Below are 13,177 nucleotides of genomic sequence, written 5' to 3' on the forward strand. Positions count from 1 at the left end.
CCCATCAAAGTGTTTGTTTCACTGTTCTTACTCTCTTTACTCTGCCTTCCTGTGTAGTGCAAGGGCTATTTACTGGAAGACTGCAGAAAATAAATATTTTATTGCTCATCTCTTATTATTCTTATATGCCTAAATATGTGTTAGATAATCATGATAGTTGAACATTTGTAGATGTTTAAGGGAAAAAGTAAAAGAAATTATAGAGCTCTAGAAACAGACCTTACAATGAATATATTGTATCATACTGGCCTTCTTTGATATTGCTGCTTTGAAGTATTTTTTCAACTGAAAAATGATTACCTTATTATAAGGCAGAGCTAGCACTTTTAATTATTATCAATACTGAGTTGATGATATTATTAAATAAATCAAATGTATGCACTCACCTGTCAGTCTGTCCTTAGTACATATCTATATATATGCATGCACTTGTTTTCTTAACTGCATACATCCCTTTACCTAACACTTGTAATTTCCACGTTTTATGCACAAACACCTACTGTACATAGAGTAGCAAGAATGCTTATTATGATGATTTATTGGCCAAATATCAGGCATGATGTTATTTTATATTTATTTTGTATAATGATAATTTTTTTAGGTAATATGATGTGCTGATAGCCTAAGTAGGTTGTGCAAATGTTGGCTTGAAGCCTCAAAATTGCAAAATCATCTGTTGCAGTTCAGTACATTCTGAAGTACATTTTTTTTTTTCCAAACTTGTAATATATTAACTTCCGTGCCTGTGAATCAAAACTATACAAGGCTTACTCCATTTATTACTTCAACATCATCGTGGTTTATCTAAGTCTTATTAAAAATAAATATAATTTTGATGGAAGAATAAGAGGCAGGGATAATTCCTGAGGTGTATTTTTGTAGCAGGTTCTAGATTTATTTTTTTAGTCCTTTACACTCTGAAGTGTCTTTCTGAACCTCCTAATTACTAATGATCAAAACTAGGTAAATGCACCTGTTAATTTTTCTGACCTGGGGGACTGCCTTACTTCGGTCTTGCCTGTAACACAATTCTGAAGACATCTTCATTCCAGAGGTAATTGAAATAGGAAAATTACAAAGAGCTAAATATTGATTCAGCTATTTGAATTATGAAAATTAGAGATTCTTCTATACTGAAGATACTATGATAAACTATACATTTGAGAATATGTCTCTGCCACAACACAGTCCTTTGGCTTATGCCTATGGTACCCAAAATATCTACGCCTTTTCCATTCCAAAGTCTTCCCAGACTCAATCTTGTTTAAATACCAGAATCTTAAATGATTTTATTTGCTTAGTTTGGTCAGGCATAACATTAAAAATACTAGAATATAACGTGTCATTTTAGGATTCCAATTTACTATACATTTAGGTGAAGTAATGACTGAGTCCCAGAAGTTTCAGACTTTCATCAGAAATTTGTGGGTCAAAGTTTTTTTTTTTTTTCCTTTTTTTTTTTTAAATTGTAGCTTGATTTTGTTTGTTTCTGTTGTTTTGTTTTAAGCAAGGTCTTGGTTTCCATTTTCATAGCTATGGAAAAATTTTTTGCAACCAGTGAATTCGAATCATACTTTCCTCAAAATGTGATCTTTATGACACTAGTGCAAAGAAAAAATGCAACATTTATTTTATAATTAATTACAGTTACTTAAATATACCTTCAGACTAGATATAAGGAAGGAATTTTTTATTATGACCTTTAAAGGTCCCTTTCAACCCAAACCATTCTATGATTATATGGATCTATATTTAATATCTCTTATTAAGAAAAAAAAAAAAAAAAAAAGGAAGGAAAGAAAGAAAGAGATCAGACACTTTCCTTCTTTTGTTAAGATGCAATGAAGTGAATATATAAATAAATAAATAAAAACCATAAAGTTCTGGAATAGTACTTTGTTGCCTTCCAGAAAGATTAAAGGGATTTTAGGTAAAAATCAATAAACAAACAACCAAAGAACCCCCAAAACCAGTAAACGCCACACAAACAGCAAAAATCCATGTGTACGTCCTCCCACAGAAACAATGAATGCTAATATCATCACACAGATAAACTGTCTGGCACCACGCTTGCTTAGCTTTGTGTTTACACAGAGTTTTATAAAGACAGATTGACATAACCTACATCTAGTTTTCACTGTGTAATACATTAAAAAATATATTTTTTCATAGTGAATTGTAGTGAATTTCAAAGTAAATTGACATTTACTTTTCTTTTTAGATTGGTTATTACTTTTGTTCAGTCCTAGGTCTTGTGTCTAACAGTATAAAAGATGGGTATCCTTTGAACTTTGTTTTCAGAGCTGGTCTGCTCTCAGTTAAAAACAAAATTATGACACTTAATAATAATGTTGTACACATTAAATTCAGAAAATCATGGATTCTGAAGCACACAAGAATTTATTTCAAGCACACAGGGAAAGAAAGTATTTAAACAACTTCAGAAAAGTTAGGGAACTGGAAAAAGCGACGCTGCCTAATTACATTTTTCATTAGGTCACGCTGATTTTATTAACCTACTATCTAATTAATGGAAAATTAATCTGAAACTGCTGTATCTAAAGACAATTCTAACTGGGAGATATTTTACAAAGTTGAAGATTAATGCAGTTTTTTACTGCTTTTGATAATATAGCTTTAAATAAAATACAGTTTGACTGTCTAACTTCATGTACTTTTCATTTATTGTCTGGAGAGTCTTTCTGATCATCAACTAGACCTTGGCAAGGATTAAATGAAAGAACCGGTCTCCCTGTAACAGGAAAAGTAACTGCTATTGTGTGCAAATTAAAGAGTGGATTAGAAAGAAGCTCCTATTCCGCCAATATTGTCAATGAACATAACATAACTGAACTAAATCAAGACCACATCAAGAAAGTATAATGAATGCAGAAACTGACACAAAATAGTCTGGAACAAGGACATAACAGCCAGAGTTAGCATCTTTGTATCATCATATGGAATTTCAGGGTGTCTCAGAAGATATCATCAGACTAATGCAGTTTAGAGGTCATGGCAGTGAAGTCTGGTTACAGTGAATAACTTTAACGTCCTCCTCGGTACTCTACATTTTCATTCTTGAGATACACATAGTGCAGCCTGAACCATTAAAATACTTCAAGAGCATGAATGTTCCAGGTTATAATGAAGAACACTATTTCCAAGTGATGAGCAGGTCTTTCATTCCATACAACCTCACAGTTCAAGACTCTTCAGCTTGAACATCTAGTTCAGTAAGAGAGAAGGTTACAGTGACTTCTTTTACAGTTAAAGGAAGTATACTGGTTTTCAACAATATAATCTTACATTGTTTCAGAATTGTAACAAAACATATTAAATAAAAAGATGCTTCTGGTTAGAAACAGTACCCATTTTAATCTTCTGAAGACAGAGAAATTGCATTATTATTCGTATTTTAAAAATAAGTAAATGTTATGTATTAAAAAAAAAAAACTTCTCCAGCCTCTTCCCTTGTAGCTAATGGAACATTTTGTAGCAACTGAAAACCTCTGAGAAAGTTCTGTAATGATAAAATTTGTATTTGGTGATTGTTAAGAGAAGCAAAAAAAATTGTGCTAGGTCTGGAAAAAATATTATATGAAATTACTGGTACTCTTGATTTATAATATTTATGTGTTGCTATTTATGTGTTGTTATTTACATGTTGCTATTTAAGCCTCTAAGTGCTTTTACACAAATTGTGATTTTTGGAATTCATTGCCACTTATACAAACAAAGTATAATGGAAGATTCTAATTTTTTTTGGGGGGTGTTGTTTGTTTGTGTTTTTTTGTTTGGTTGGTTGGTTTTTGATTTTTTTCATTTGTTTTTTTTTTAATGTAATTTAGCTATTTATTGCTCCCTTTTAACAGAAGAAAAATATCTAAGATGTAGGAAGACTATATTCATGTGTATTGTAACTGTGGATACATTAATCTACATAAGTTTTCTAGTAGCATGCTTGAATTCTAAATGGACTTGTGATTTATTTCTCATGACATTAGAAAATACTGCATAGATTTCCCACCTAGTTAATTTACATCTGTATGTGGTGGGTTGACCTGCCCATCAAGTAGCTCTATTGTTCCCCTCCTCAGTAGGATGGGAGGTAGAAAATGAGATTGAGAAAAACTCATGGGTCAACATAAAGGTAGTTTGGTAAAGCAAAAAACAAAAGCCACACAAGGAAGAAAAGGAAAATGAAAGATTTATTGTCTACTTCCCACCAGCAGGCCATGTCCAGCCGCTTCCCAGGAAGTAGGGCTTCATTATGCATAGCAATTGCTCCAGAAGACCAGCTTCATAATCATGCATGTCATCCCCTTTCTCCTTTCTGTTAGCTTTTATATGGTATGGAATAGCACTTTAGTCAGTTTGGATCAGTTGTCCTGACTATGTGCCCTTCCAAGATCTTGCCCACACCCAGTCTACTGGTGAGGAGGGAATATTGCAGAGAGATTTTTTTATGTTATGCAAGCATTGCTGAGCAGTAGCCAAAACACTAGTGTGTTATCAACACCTTTCTAGATACCAATACAAAGCACAAGCACTACGAGCACAGCTGCTACAGAGAAAATTAGTTCCAACTCAGCGAGATCCAATACATTGTACATATCATATTGATCTGTACAGATCATCTGGAGTGCCATCATATGACACACACAGAACAAACAGGTGATCAGGCCCAGTCAGCATACGTTTTTCAAAGGCAGGTCTGGCATGACTAACCTCTTCTTCTATGAAAAGGTAAAGCTCTTGCTGGATGAGGGTAAGGTTGTGGATGTTGTCTACTTAGACTTCAGTAAAGCCTTTGACATCATTTCCCACAGCATTCTCCTGGAGAAACTGGCTACTTATAGCTTGGAGAGGTGTATTCTTCACTGGGTAAAAAACTGGCTGGATGGCTGGGCCCAAAGAGTTTTGGTGAATGGAGTTAAAACCAGTTGGCAGCTTGTCAAAAACAGTGTTCCTCACTGCCTAGCATTTGGGCCAGTTCTTTTTAATACCTTTATCAAAAATCTGGATGAGGGGATCAAGTGCACCCTCAATAAGTTCGCAGACAACACCAAGTTGGATGGTAATGTTGATCTTCTTAAGGGTAGGAAGGCTCTATAGAGGGATCTGAACAGGCTGGATCTATGGGTGAAGAAAATTCTACAAGGTTTATCAAGACCAGGGACTGGGTCCTGCACTTGGGTCACAACAACCCCATGCAATGCTATAGTTTTGGGGAAGAGTGGTTGGAAAGTTGCCTGGTGGAAAAGGACCTGGAGCACTGGTCAACACCCAGGTGAATATGGGCCAGCAGTGTGCTCAGGTAGCCAAGAAAGCCAGCAGCAGCCTGGCTTGTATCGGGAATAGTGTGTCCAGCAGGACTAGAGAAGTGTTTGTCCCCCTATACTCGGCACTACTGATGCCACACCTTGAATCCTGTGTTCAGTTTTGGGCCCGTCATCACAAGAAAGACATTGAATTACTAGAGAGAGTGCAGAGGAGGGGGACAAAGCTGGTGAGGGGCCTGAAGCACAAGTCTTATGAGAAGTGGTTGGGGGACCTGGGGCTGTTTAGCCTGGAGAAAAGGAGGATGAGGTGAGATCTTGTTGCTGTCTACAGCTACTTGAGAGAAGGTTGTATCATGGAGGGTATTGTTATCTTCTTCCAAGTCACAAGTCATAGGACAAGAGGAAATGGCCTGGTTGCACCAAGGGATGTTTGAATTGAATATTAGGAAAAATTTCTTCACAGAAACAGTTGTCGAGCACTGGAACAGGCTGTCTGGGGTAGTGGTTGAGTCACCATCCCTGGAGGTGTTTGAAAGATGTATAAATGTGGTGCTTAGGGGCATGGTTTAATGGTGGACTTGGTAGTGTCAGGTTAACATAGACTTGATTATTTTAAGGATCTTTTCCAACGTAAATAATTCTATGATTCTATAAGTGATTTAGGTAACCTTTGAGCTCAAAGGATCTCTGTTACAGAAGACATGAGTGATCTCTTCCCTGGTACTGCAGATGACCACTTTGTAAAATTCAGTATGTCAAAATAAGTCTTTATAAATCTTGCTAGAATCTTTTGCATAAAATCTAAGTTCTTTCAAAACAGATCTTTAGAAAACATGCTTATTCTCTTGTTCTTATTTGATATCTCAGTTAAAGAATTCTGAAGTACAGAACTTTATGAAGGTAGCGATACTTTTGTTCGTTTTATTAAGTGTTTAGATTTCTGGAGCACAAACACATAGCATCTAAGAACCTCAAAATCGCACAGAGAACTGTGTTTGTTTTATTCTGCGTGTACTTGAAAGATATTTTTTTTATCTCTGAGTTTGAAAGCTGCAACTACTATTATGGTTTTTGTTGAATTTAATTTATGTTATATCAGTCTTGACCTGAATTACCCATCAGTGCTGTCTGCTGAAAATGCAGGTAGTTGCATGATCAGTGTAAGCAGATCATATTTCATAACCTAAGAAGCTTCTTTTAGAATGCCTTTAGTAAGCAGTAGAAAATGAAGAGCCTATCCAATCAAGGGGTGTTTTTTGTGTCTGCAGCCAGAGCATTTCTCAAGTTCACAGTATTTGCAGAAAAACCTTGACATAACATTATGCAGGCAAATAAAAGGACACATAGATCAAAAACAAGTGCTTCACTTAGTAGTATTAGCATTTGTCTAAGGAGAAATGTGAATACATTTTTTATTTCTGTTAAAGCTTTGTAAATACTTCGCTTTTTTCTTGTTTAACCTTTAGAGGACATAAAATGTCAGTGAACAGATTGCTGGTACTTGCTTCATTTTCTCTTACCTTCTCTCCTCAATTCCAATTTCTTTTTATTCACAGCTCCCTGTGGAGGAAACTTGACTGGCTCATCAGGTTTTATACTTTCACCAAACTTCCCTCATCCTTATCCCCACAGCAGAGATTGTGACTGGACTATCACTGTTAATAATGATTATGTTATATCACTAGCATTTATCAGGTAAACTGCTACTTGCTCATAATTTTTGAAGTCCTGTTTGTAACTCTGTTATTGGCAGTTGTTCAGAGCTTTGTAGGGTAGCATATATATACTTAACATAACTGTCAAAGTGATTAGTAATTCTTATCTTTGTTAGTAGTCACAGCAAAGACATTAGAGGTGGAGCTTGGGACCTCATTGCTCTGATTCAGTTAAGAGCACCCTCAGTTTACATCTGTTAATATGGAAGTAGTTGCTGCTCAATTTGCCAAGATTCTCTTCGTGAGAAGGCAGCATGGAGTAACTCACTGAATTCTCTGCAGTCCAAGAGGATGGTCTTTAGTGATGAAGCCTATTGATTAGTCATATTTTGTTTGAGACACTCACGCGCAATTTAACCAGAATTTCAAAAGTATTATTTAAATGTAGCTTTATTAATTCATATCATTTCAGGATGCTTCAACAACATACTTCCTTTTGTTCTGTTTTTAAAATGGAATAGTTTTAGTATTTTCCTTTATCACAACTCAAAATGAAATTGATCTAAATAGAATCTACAGAGGAATTTCTGCTGTCTGCATTGTATGTAACCCATAAAGTAAATTAATATATGTATTATTTGTGAAAAATATGCATTCCAACCAGAGCATATGATGATGTCACAGAAAAGTTAAAGGTAGCACTTGTAATGTCCCATGAAATTTAAGTCCTTCTTATGCTGTATGTTCTAAAATAGTGACTTTATTATTCTGATCAGTGATAATGTGATGACTTGTGTAGTGATGCAGTTTATGTAGTTGTTTATTCTTGATGCTCAGTGGTATAGTATGTGTTTTGAAGAATTCCTTCAAAACACTCTGTTATATTTACAGAATTTAAAAGTTAACTATTTTCTTGGTGATTTCAGAATGCTTTAGGTTGCCAAGGAACTTTCTACTGTGCCATAGCACATATAATTTTTCCGTTTCCTGAAATATGATCTAAAAATTTAAGAATATTTTGCTCTTCATATTGTGCATGAAGATAGAAGAGATCCATCATCTTATAATAAACCCAATATTTTACAATATGACTCAGTATAGTATATTAACAGTTTATAAATCAAAAATATTGTGAAGTTGTTCTTAAAATCTGGACAATTGTTATGATTCTTTGCAGAAGTTGACAAGCTTCGTCTTAGTCATATCAAATTGCATACTTACTGAGACTTTTTTCACTTAGAATACACAGACCATTACAGAGTGAGAAAAGCTCTTCCTGAATAGATCAAGCTCTGGATAGTCCTCTGAGTACTGTTAGATAGGCTTTTAAATTCAGACACAAACTAGTGCACTTTAAAAATCAAAGCTGTTGAGCTGGCATTTGACTTTTGCATTTCTTTTGTAAGGAAATGTTTTGGAAATAATTCAGAAGTTAAAAGATATTTTCCCTGAAGGAGCTGTATCAGGTCTTCAATGCCTTTATTTATTTTAATCAAGAGCTACTATCAAGTAGATAAAAAATAATTCAAGTGGCTAGATTTTTTGTTCACAGAATCACAGAATGTTAGTGATTGGAACAGACCTCAGAAGATCATCTAGTCCAATCCCCCTGATGGAGCAGTTTTTTAAAGTTTTTTTAATTTTTTTTTTTTTTTTTTTTGGTACAAAGATGATTTTATAAATAAATTTTGTTAACTCTTTGCCTTTAAATAAAATTGAGTTTGAAATTAAGTAATTAATTAACATAATTACGTATATAACTAAATTAATTTAATTTTTTCAAAAGTATGTAAAATTAGGTTCAAAAGAAAATAGGAGTTTTCAGTACCATACCTTTTCATTTAAGCTGATTAGAGGTAAAATACTTTTTGCTCTTAGGTTTCCTGAAAGATCATCCCCTGGATGTGTGAAAGTGTTCAGTCTGACTGGAAGCTGTGTACACTCTATTTGGCAGCTGACCATATTTTATCATAAAGCATTTCTGCAAAGGATTACAGTAGATTTATGTTGTTTAGTTCTCTAAAGCTTTAGCAATATTGTTATTAATATTTTATATGTAAAAAAAAGTCAACTTTTTTTTTTTTTTTTTTTTTTCCTGGCTAGCAGCAGAAGAATCGTTCTAACCAGAGAACCAATAAATATAATATTTCTGTTGTTTTCTAATAAAAACTAGAAACCACTATTCTGACAATGGAGTTTGTTTGGTTGTTTGGTTTTGTTTTGTTTTGTTTTCTCCTTTTACATAAACAATGATGATAAAACTTATTCAAGCTAATAAGAATGCAAATGTTAGGCACAGCATATTCTATCTAATATTTCTCTTTTTTGTTCTACAGTTTCAGTATAGAACCAAATTATGATTTTCTTTATATCTATAATGGGCCAGATGGTAATAGCCCACTGATTGGGAGCTTTCAAGATAGCAAGCTGCCAGAGAGGATAGAAAGCAGTTCAAATACCATGCATCTGGCTTTTCGGAGTGATGGATCTGTTAGTTTTACTGGATTCCACCTAGAGTACAAAGGTAAATAAAATTGTTCATCTTTTCTATTAAAAAGTCTAATGCACCTAGTATGCACAGCCAATAATATAACGTTACTGTAACTCAAATCTTAGCTGTCTAACGAAACAATTACTTTTAGTCCATACGTAATTATTACGGAAAATAATTTTTAAAATACTACTACAGAAAAATCCTTCATAATAATACAGCTAAAATTGTATTGCACACATTCTCCAACATTTTCTGTGATGTTCTGCTAGACTTGCCCTTTTGTGTTTACAGCTTAATTACACTAATATTCTTGGAATGAAAGGGAAAGGCCTATAGGGGCCATCAATGTCTTGAGTTCTTCAGATGGAACAATATGACGTTGCTAGTGAAGGACTTTTACTCCTGGCTCCTAGGAGTACTTCTGTTTTATTTTTATAAATTTGCTAATACAGTATTCCTATTTGCTCTTTTTTTTCACAGGTTCTCAGCTAGACCTGGTCAATCTTTTTTTGCCACATTTGACATAATTCTTCATATATTGTAGTGTAGTGTACTGACTTTCTCTGCAAGTTTACTTAGCAGCTACTTCAGATTTGCAGTGGTAGTTTTTAGGAAACTGTATTTCTATAGTGACATTGTTGCTGTTTAGTCAGCAATTTCAGGAGTCTGTCATAACTGTATCTTTGGGGAAAAGAAAATTTCAAGGCTGTAATTTTTCCCTAGAGATAATGTGTGCTATGACGAATCATGTCTTCCCTCAGTTTTTTATTTATGTACCAGACACAATAGATTATTTTATCTTGTTCTCTCTTTAATTTCTCATGTAATACTAATCTCTTTTTTATCAAAACATCTGAAACCTACTGGAATTATGAAGCATGGATTTCTTATCATAAGAACGGTGATCTCACAATATCAGTTGTCTATCAGTTCAAATCTATACCAGTTCAGTAAGAAGAATAAATGTTTTATTTATTGTAAAAATGTTAGTTATAATCCTAAATTAAATTATCCTTTTTTCTTTTTTCTTTTTTTTTTTTTTTAATGCGAGAATTCTGACTTGAAATAATTTTCAGTTTTTCCTAAAGTCTGCCAGATTTCTCAAGTGACAGTGTGGCTTACATAGTAATTATTAATGTCTATGTGACATCTCACAGACTTGTATGTTTTGACTTTTGATTGTCCACCCAAATTTTTGAATAGGAGTGTTGCAGCAGTTTTGGCCTTTCTTTTTGTGATGTCACACTGTAATTTGAAGCCTTACCACTCAGAACAGGAGACAGTTGTAACAGGCACCACACTACAACTACCTATATTAATCAATGTGATTATCAAATCACTGTTCTTAATAATTAACTATGTGATGTAATTATTACTTGTTATTGTACTGGTTTTCATATAAGAAGCACACTCTTTAGATTAGATATGCAAATCTTTATACGTTGTTAATCACATTAGGAGATCTTCACATTCTTGTGGAAGATGTGAAGCTGAAATTCGAAAAAAAATCATTTTGTGTTTCCATCTTCAAATGTAAATGTACATTAATGGTTTTGTAATATAAGTCTTTTTCTCCTCTCAGAAATACTACAACATAAGAACAGCTTTAGGGGATCAAAGCAACAATTATTAGCTTGTCCGCTCAGTTTCTTGTCTGTAGTAGTAACCAACAACTGATATGTGACTAAATTATATAAAAGTCAGATATATAATAATTTCTCCTTGTTATCTGTAAATTTTCAGAAACTTCATCTTAGAGACTGCCAGAATTGGATGAAGTGTCTCTGTATTTAGAGATTTTAAATGGCCATCCAGGAATTTCAAAGCTCATATAGTCTTTTGGAAACCATACCTACCTGTAGCAGAAAGTTCCACAGTGCAAATATGCCTAGAAAAAAAACACCTCTTTGACATATTAGAAAGTTGGCACTGGTCTTGCAGAAATTGTTTAAGTGTTCTCTATTGATCTTCTTCAGAATATCGTTAAATGGTAAAGAAGACAATCAGAAATTTCTGTCTTTTGTTTGATAAAATAAAGTACTCCATCCTGCATAGCACAAAATAATCTGTTTCATTCCAATTTCTACCATTCCCTAATACATTTTACAGTTTTTTTCCTTAATGGAAAAACATCTCAATTTTTTTTCTAAAATCTTTACCTGTTCTCCCCTTCTTCAGAGTAATGTTGTTAATTAAGTGTGCTGAGGGGTTATTTTTGTGCAGTGTCTTATGTCTTGGATATTAAACACACTGATATTCACATTATAGAAGGATGTGGAAAGGCAAGATATGAGCATATGCATATGTTTGAATGTATTTCAATGTTTTGAAACAAATTACTATAAATAGCACAAAAGGAGAAAAAATTAAGGAATAATTTCACATTTTGTCCTCCAGTAAGGGAAAAACAAACAAACAAAGAAACACAAAACAAAAAGAAAAAAAACCCAGTACATCATATACGTCATATGCACAGGTATTAATTCTGAAGAAATTCTTGTTTGCATACTGCTTATTTTGTAACAAACTACTTATGTTGATTTCCCCCACTTACCAGTTTTCAGACCACGGATTTTAAGACTAGGATCTGTCTAATCTACTGGGGCAGTGTTCAGTGATCTAACTTCATCTAACTACATAACAATGTCATTGGTTATAATGAACTCTGGAAAAATAGTTCTCATAATGTACCTCCATAGGAATTATCTAGGAGTAATATAAGAGACATGATTTTGGTCATTATATAGCAATTTGTACAGTCTTTAAAATAAAAGAGAGAGAATATTTGATTTAAAACTTTGTGTGTCTACAGGGCTACAGGGTGCTCAAAGAAGACCTAAAATATAATGTTTTAAATTATATTCAGAATTCTGTTTGCATTTGTTTCCTCTGTAGCAAAGCTTCGTGAGTCTTGCTTTGATCCTGGAAATATAATGAATGGAACAAGACTTGGAATGGATTATAAACTGGGGTCAACTGTCACATATTACTGCGATGCAGGCTATGTTCTTCAAGGATATTCTACGCTAACATGCATCATGGGAGATGATGGAAGACCTGGATGGAACAGAGCCCTGCCCAGCTGTCATGGTAAGAACAGTTTTTTCATTTATTATAGTTGCTGTTTTTATTATTCTTCCTTTGTCACATGGAAGAAAGAGATACAAAATTAGAAGCAGCAATTCTAATAAACTTCTCTTTTAGGACAAAGCCTCTTTCAATAGTAAGTTTAATAAAAATTAACATATTTAATAATTCAGCATAAACATTGTTTCAAGTTTTTAATAACATTAGCTAAATAGTGCTATGAATTATTTTTACAAATAGAGGTTAATAGTAATGTCCTCTGTGCCGACCCATATTCTTGAATTGGCAAATTTACAGCAGAATATATATCTCTATACTCTGCTGTAAATTTGCCAATTCAAGAATATATATGTATTTAAATAGAGTGTTAACTATACTCTGGATGTCACAATATATGTTTGTTTCTTGTTCTTATTAATGACTTTTAAACCACATAGATGAAATATTTTGTATATACAACATCACATCATTTAATGTTAGAAGTGTGATCTCTCAAAAAATTCAGCCTTGAAGAGCACCAAAGATCCAAACATTCAAACTTTTATGTATATTAAGAACTCCACTTATTTCAGGATTCTCCTAGCTTTAGTTAAGTTACCACTGACTGACTGTCTCAAGCGTAAGCATTTGAACTCCAAGAAGAGATTCAATTTTTATTT

The 13,177-nt window shown here is 33.5% G+C and overlaps 1 protein-coding gene across 3 annotated transcripts in view; it reads left to right on the forward strand.

The window, feature by feature from the left end:
* The window catches only part of CSMD3 (CUB and Sushi multiple domains 3), a gene marked incomplete at its 5' end in the record, with an annotated part of 620,447 nt that overhangs the window by 444,078 nt on the left and 163,192 nt on the right, over positions 1-13,177 (forward strand). For all 3 annotated transcript variants that reach the window (XM_080338547.1, XM_080338548.1, XM_080338549.1), the window contains 3 exons: positions 6,839-6,977; positions 9,274-9,461; positions 12,327-12,521. In XM_080338547.1, the coding sequence (XP_080194673.1) occupies positions 6,839-6,977; positions 9,274-9,461; positions 12,327-12,521 (522 nt within the window). The remainder of the gene's footprint in view (positions 1-6,838; positions 6,978-9,273; positions 9,462-12,326; positions 12,522-13,177) is intronic.

This window comes from Nesoenas mayeri, assembly GCF_963082525.1.
Source record: "Nesoenas mayeri genome assembly, chromosome: 2".
In the NCBI taxonomy this organism is placed as follows: domain Eukaryota; kingdom Metazoa; phylum Chordata; class Aves; order Columbiformes; family Columbidae; genus Nesoenas; species Nesoenas mayeri.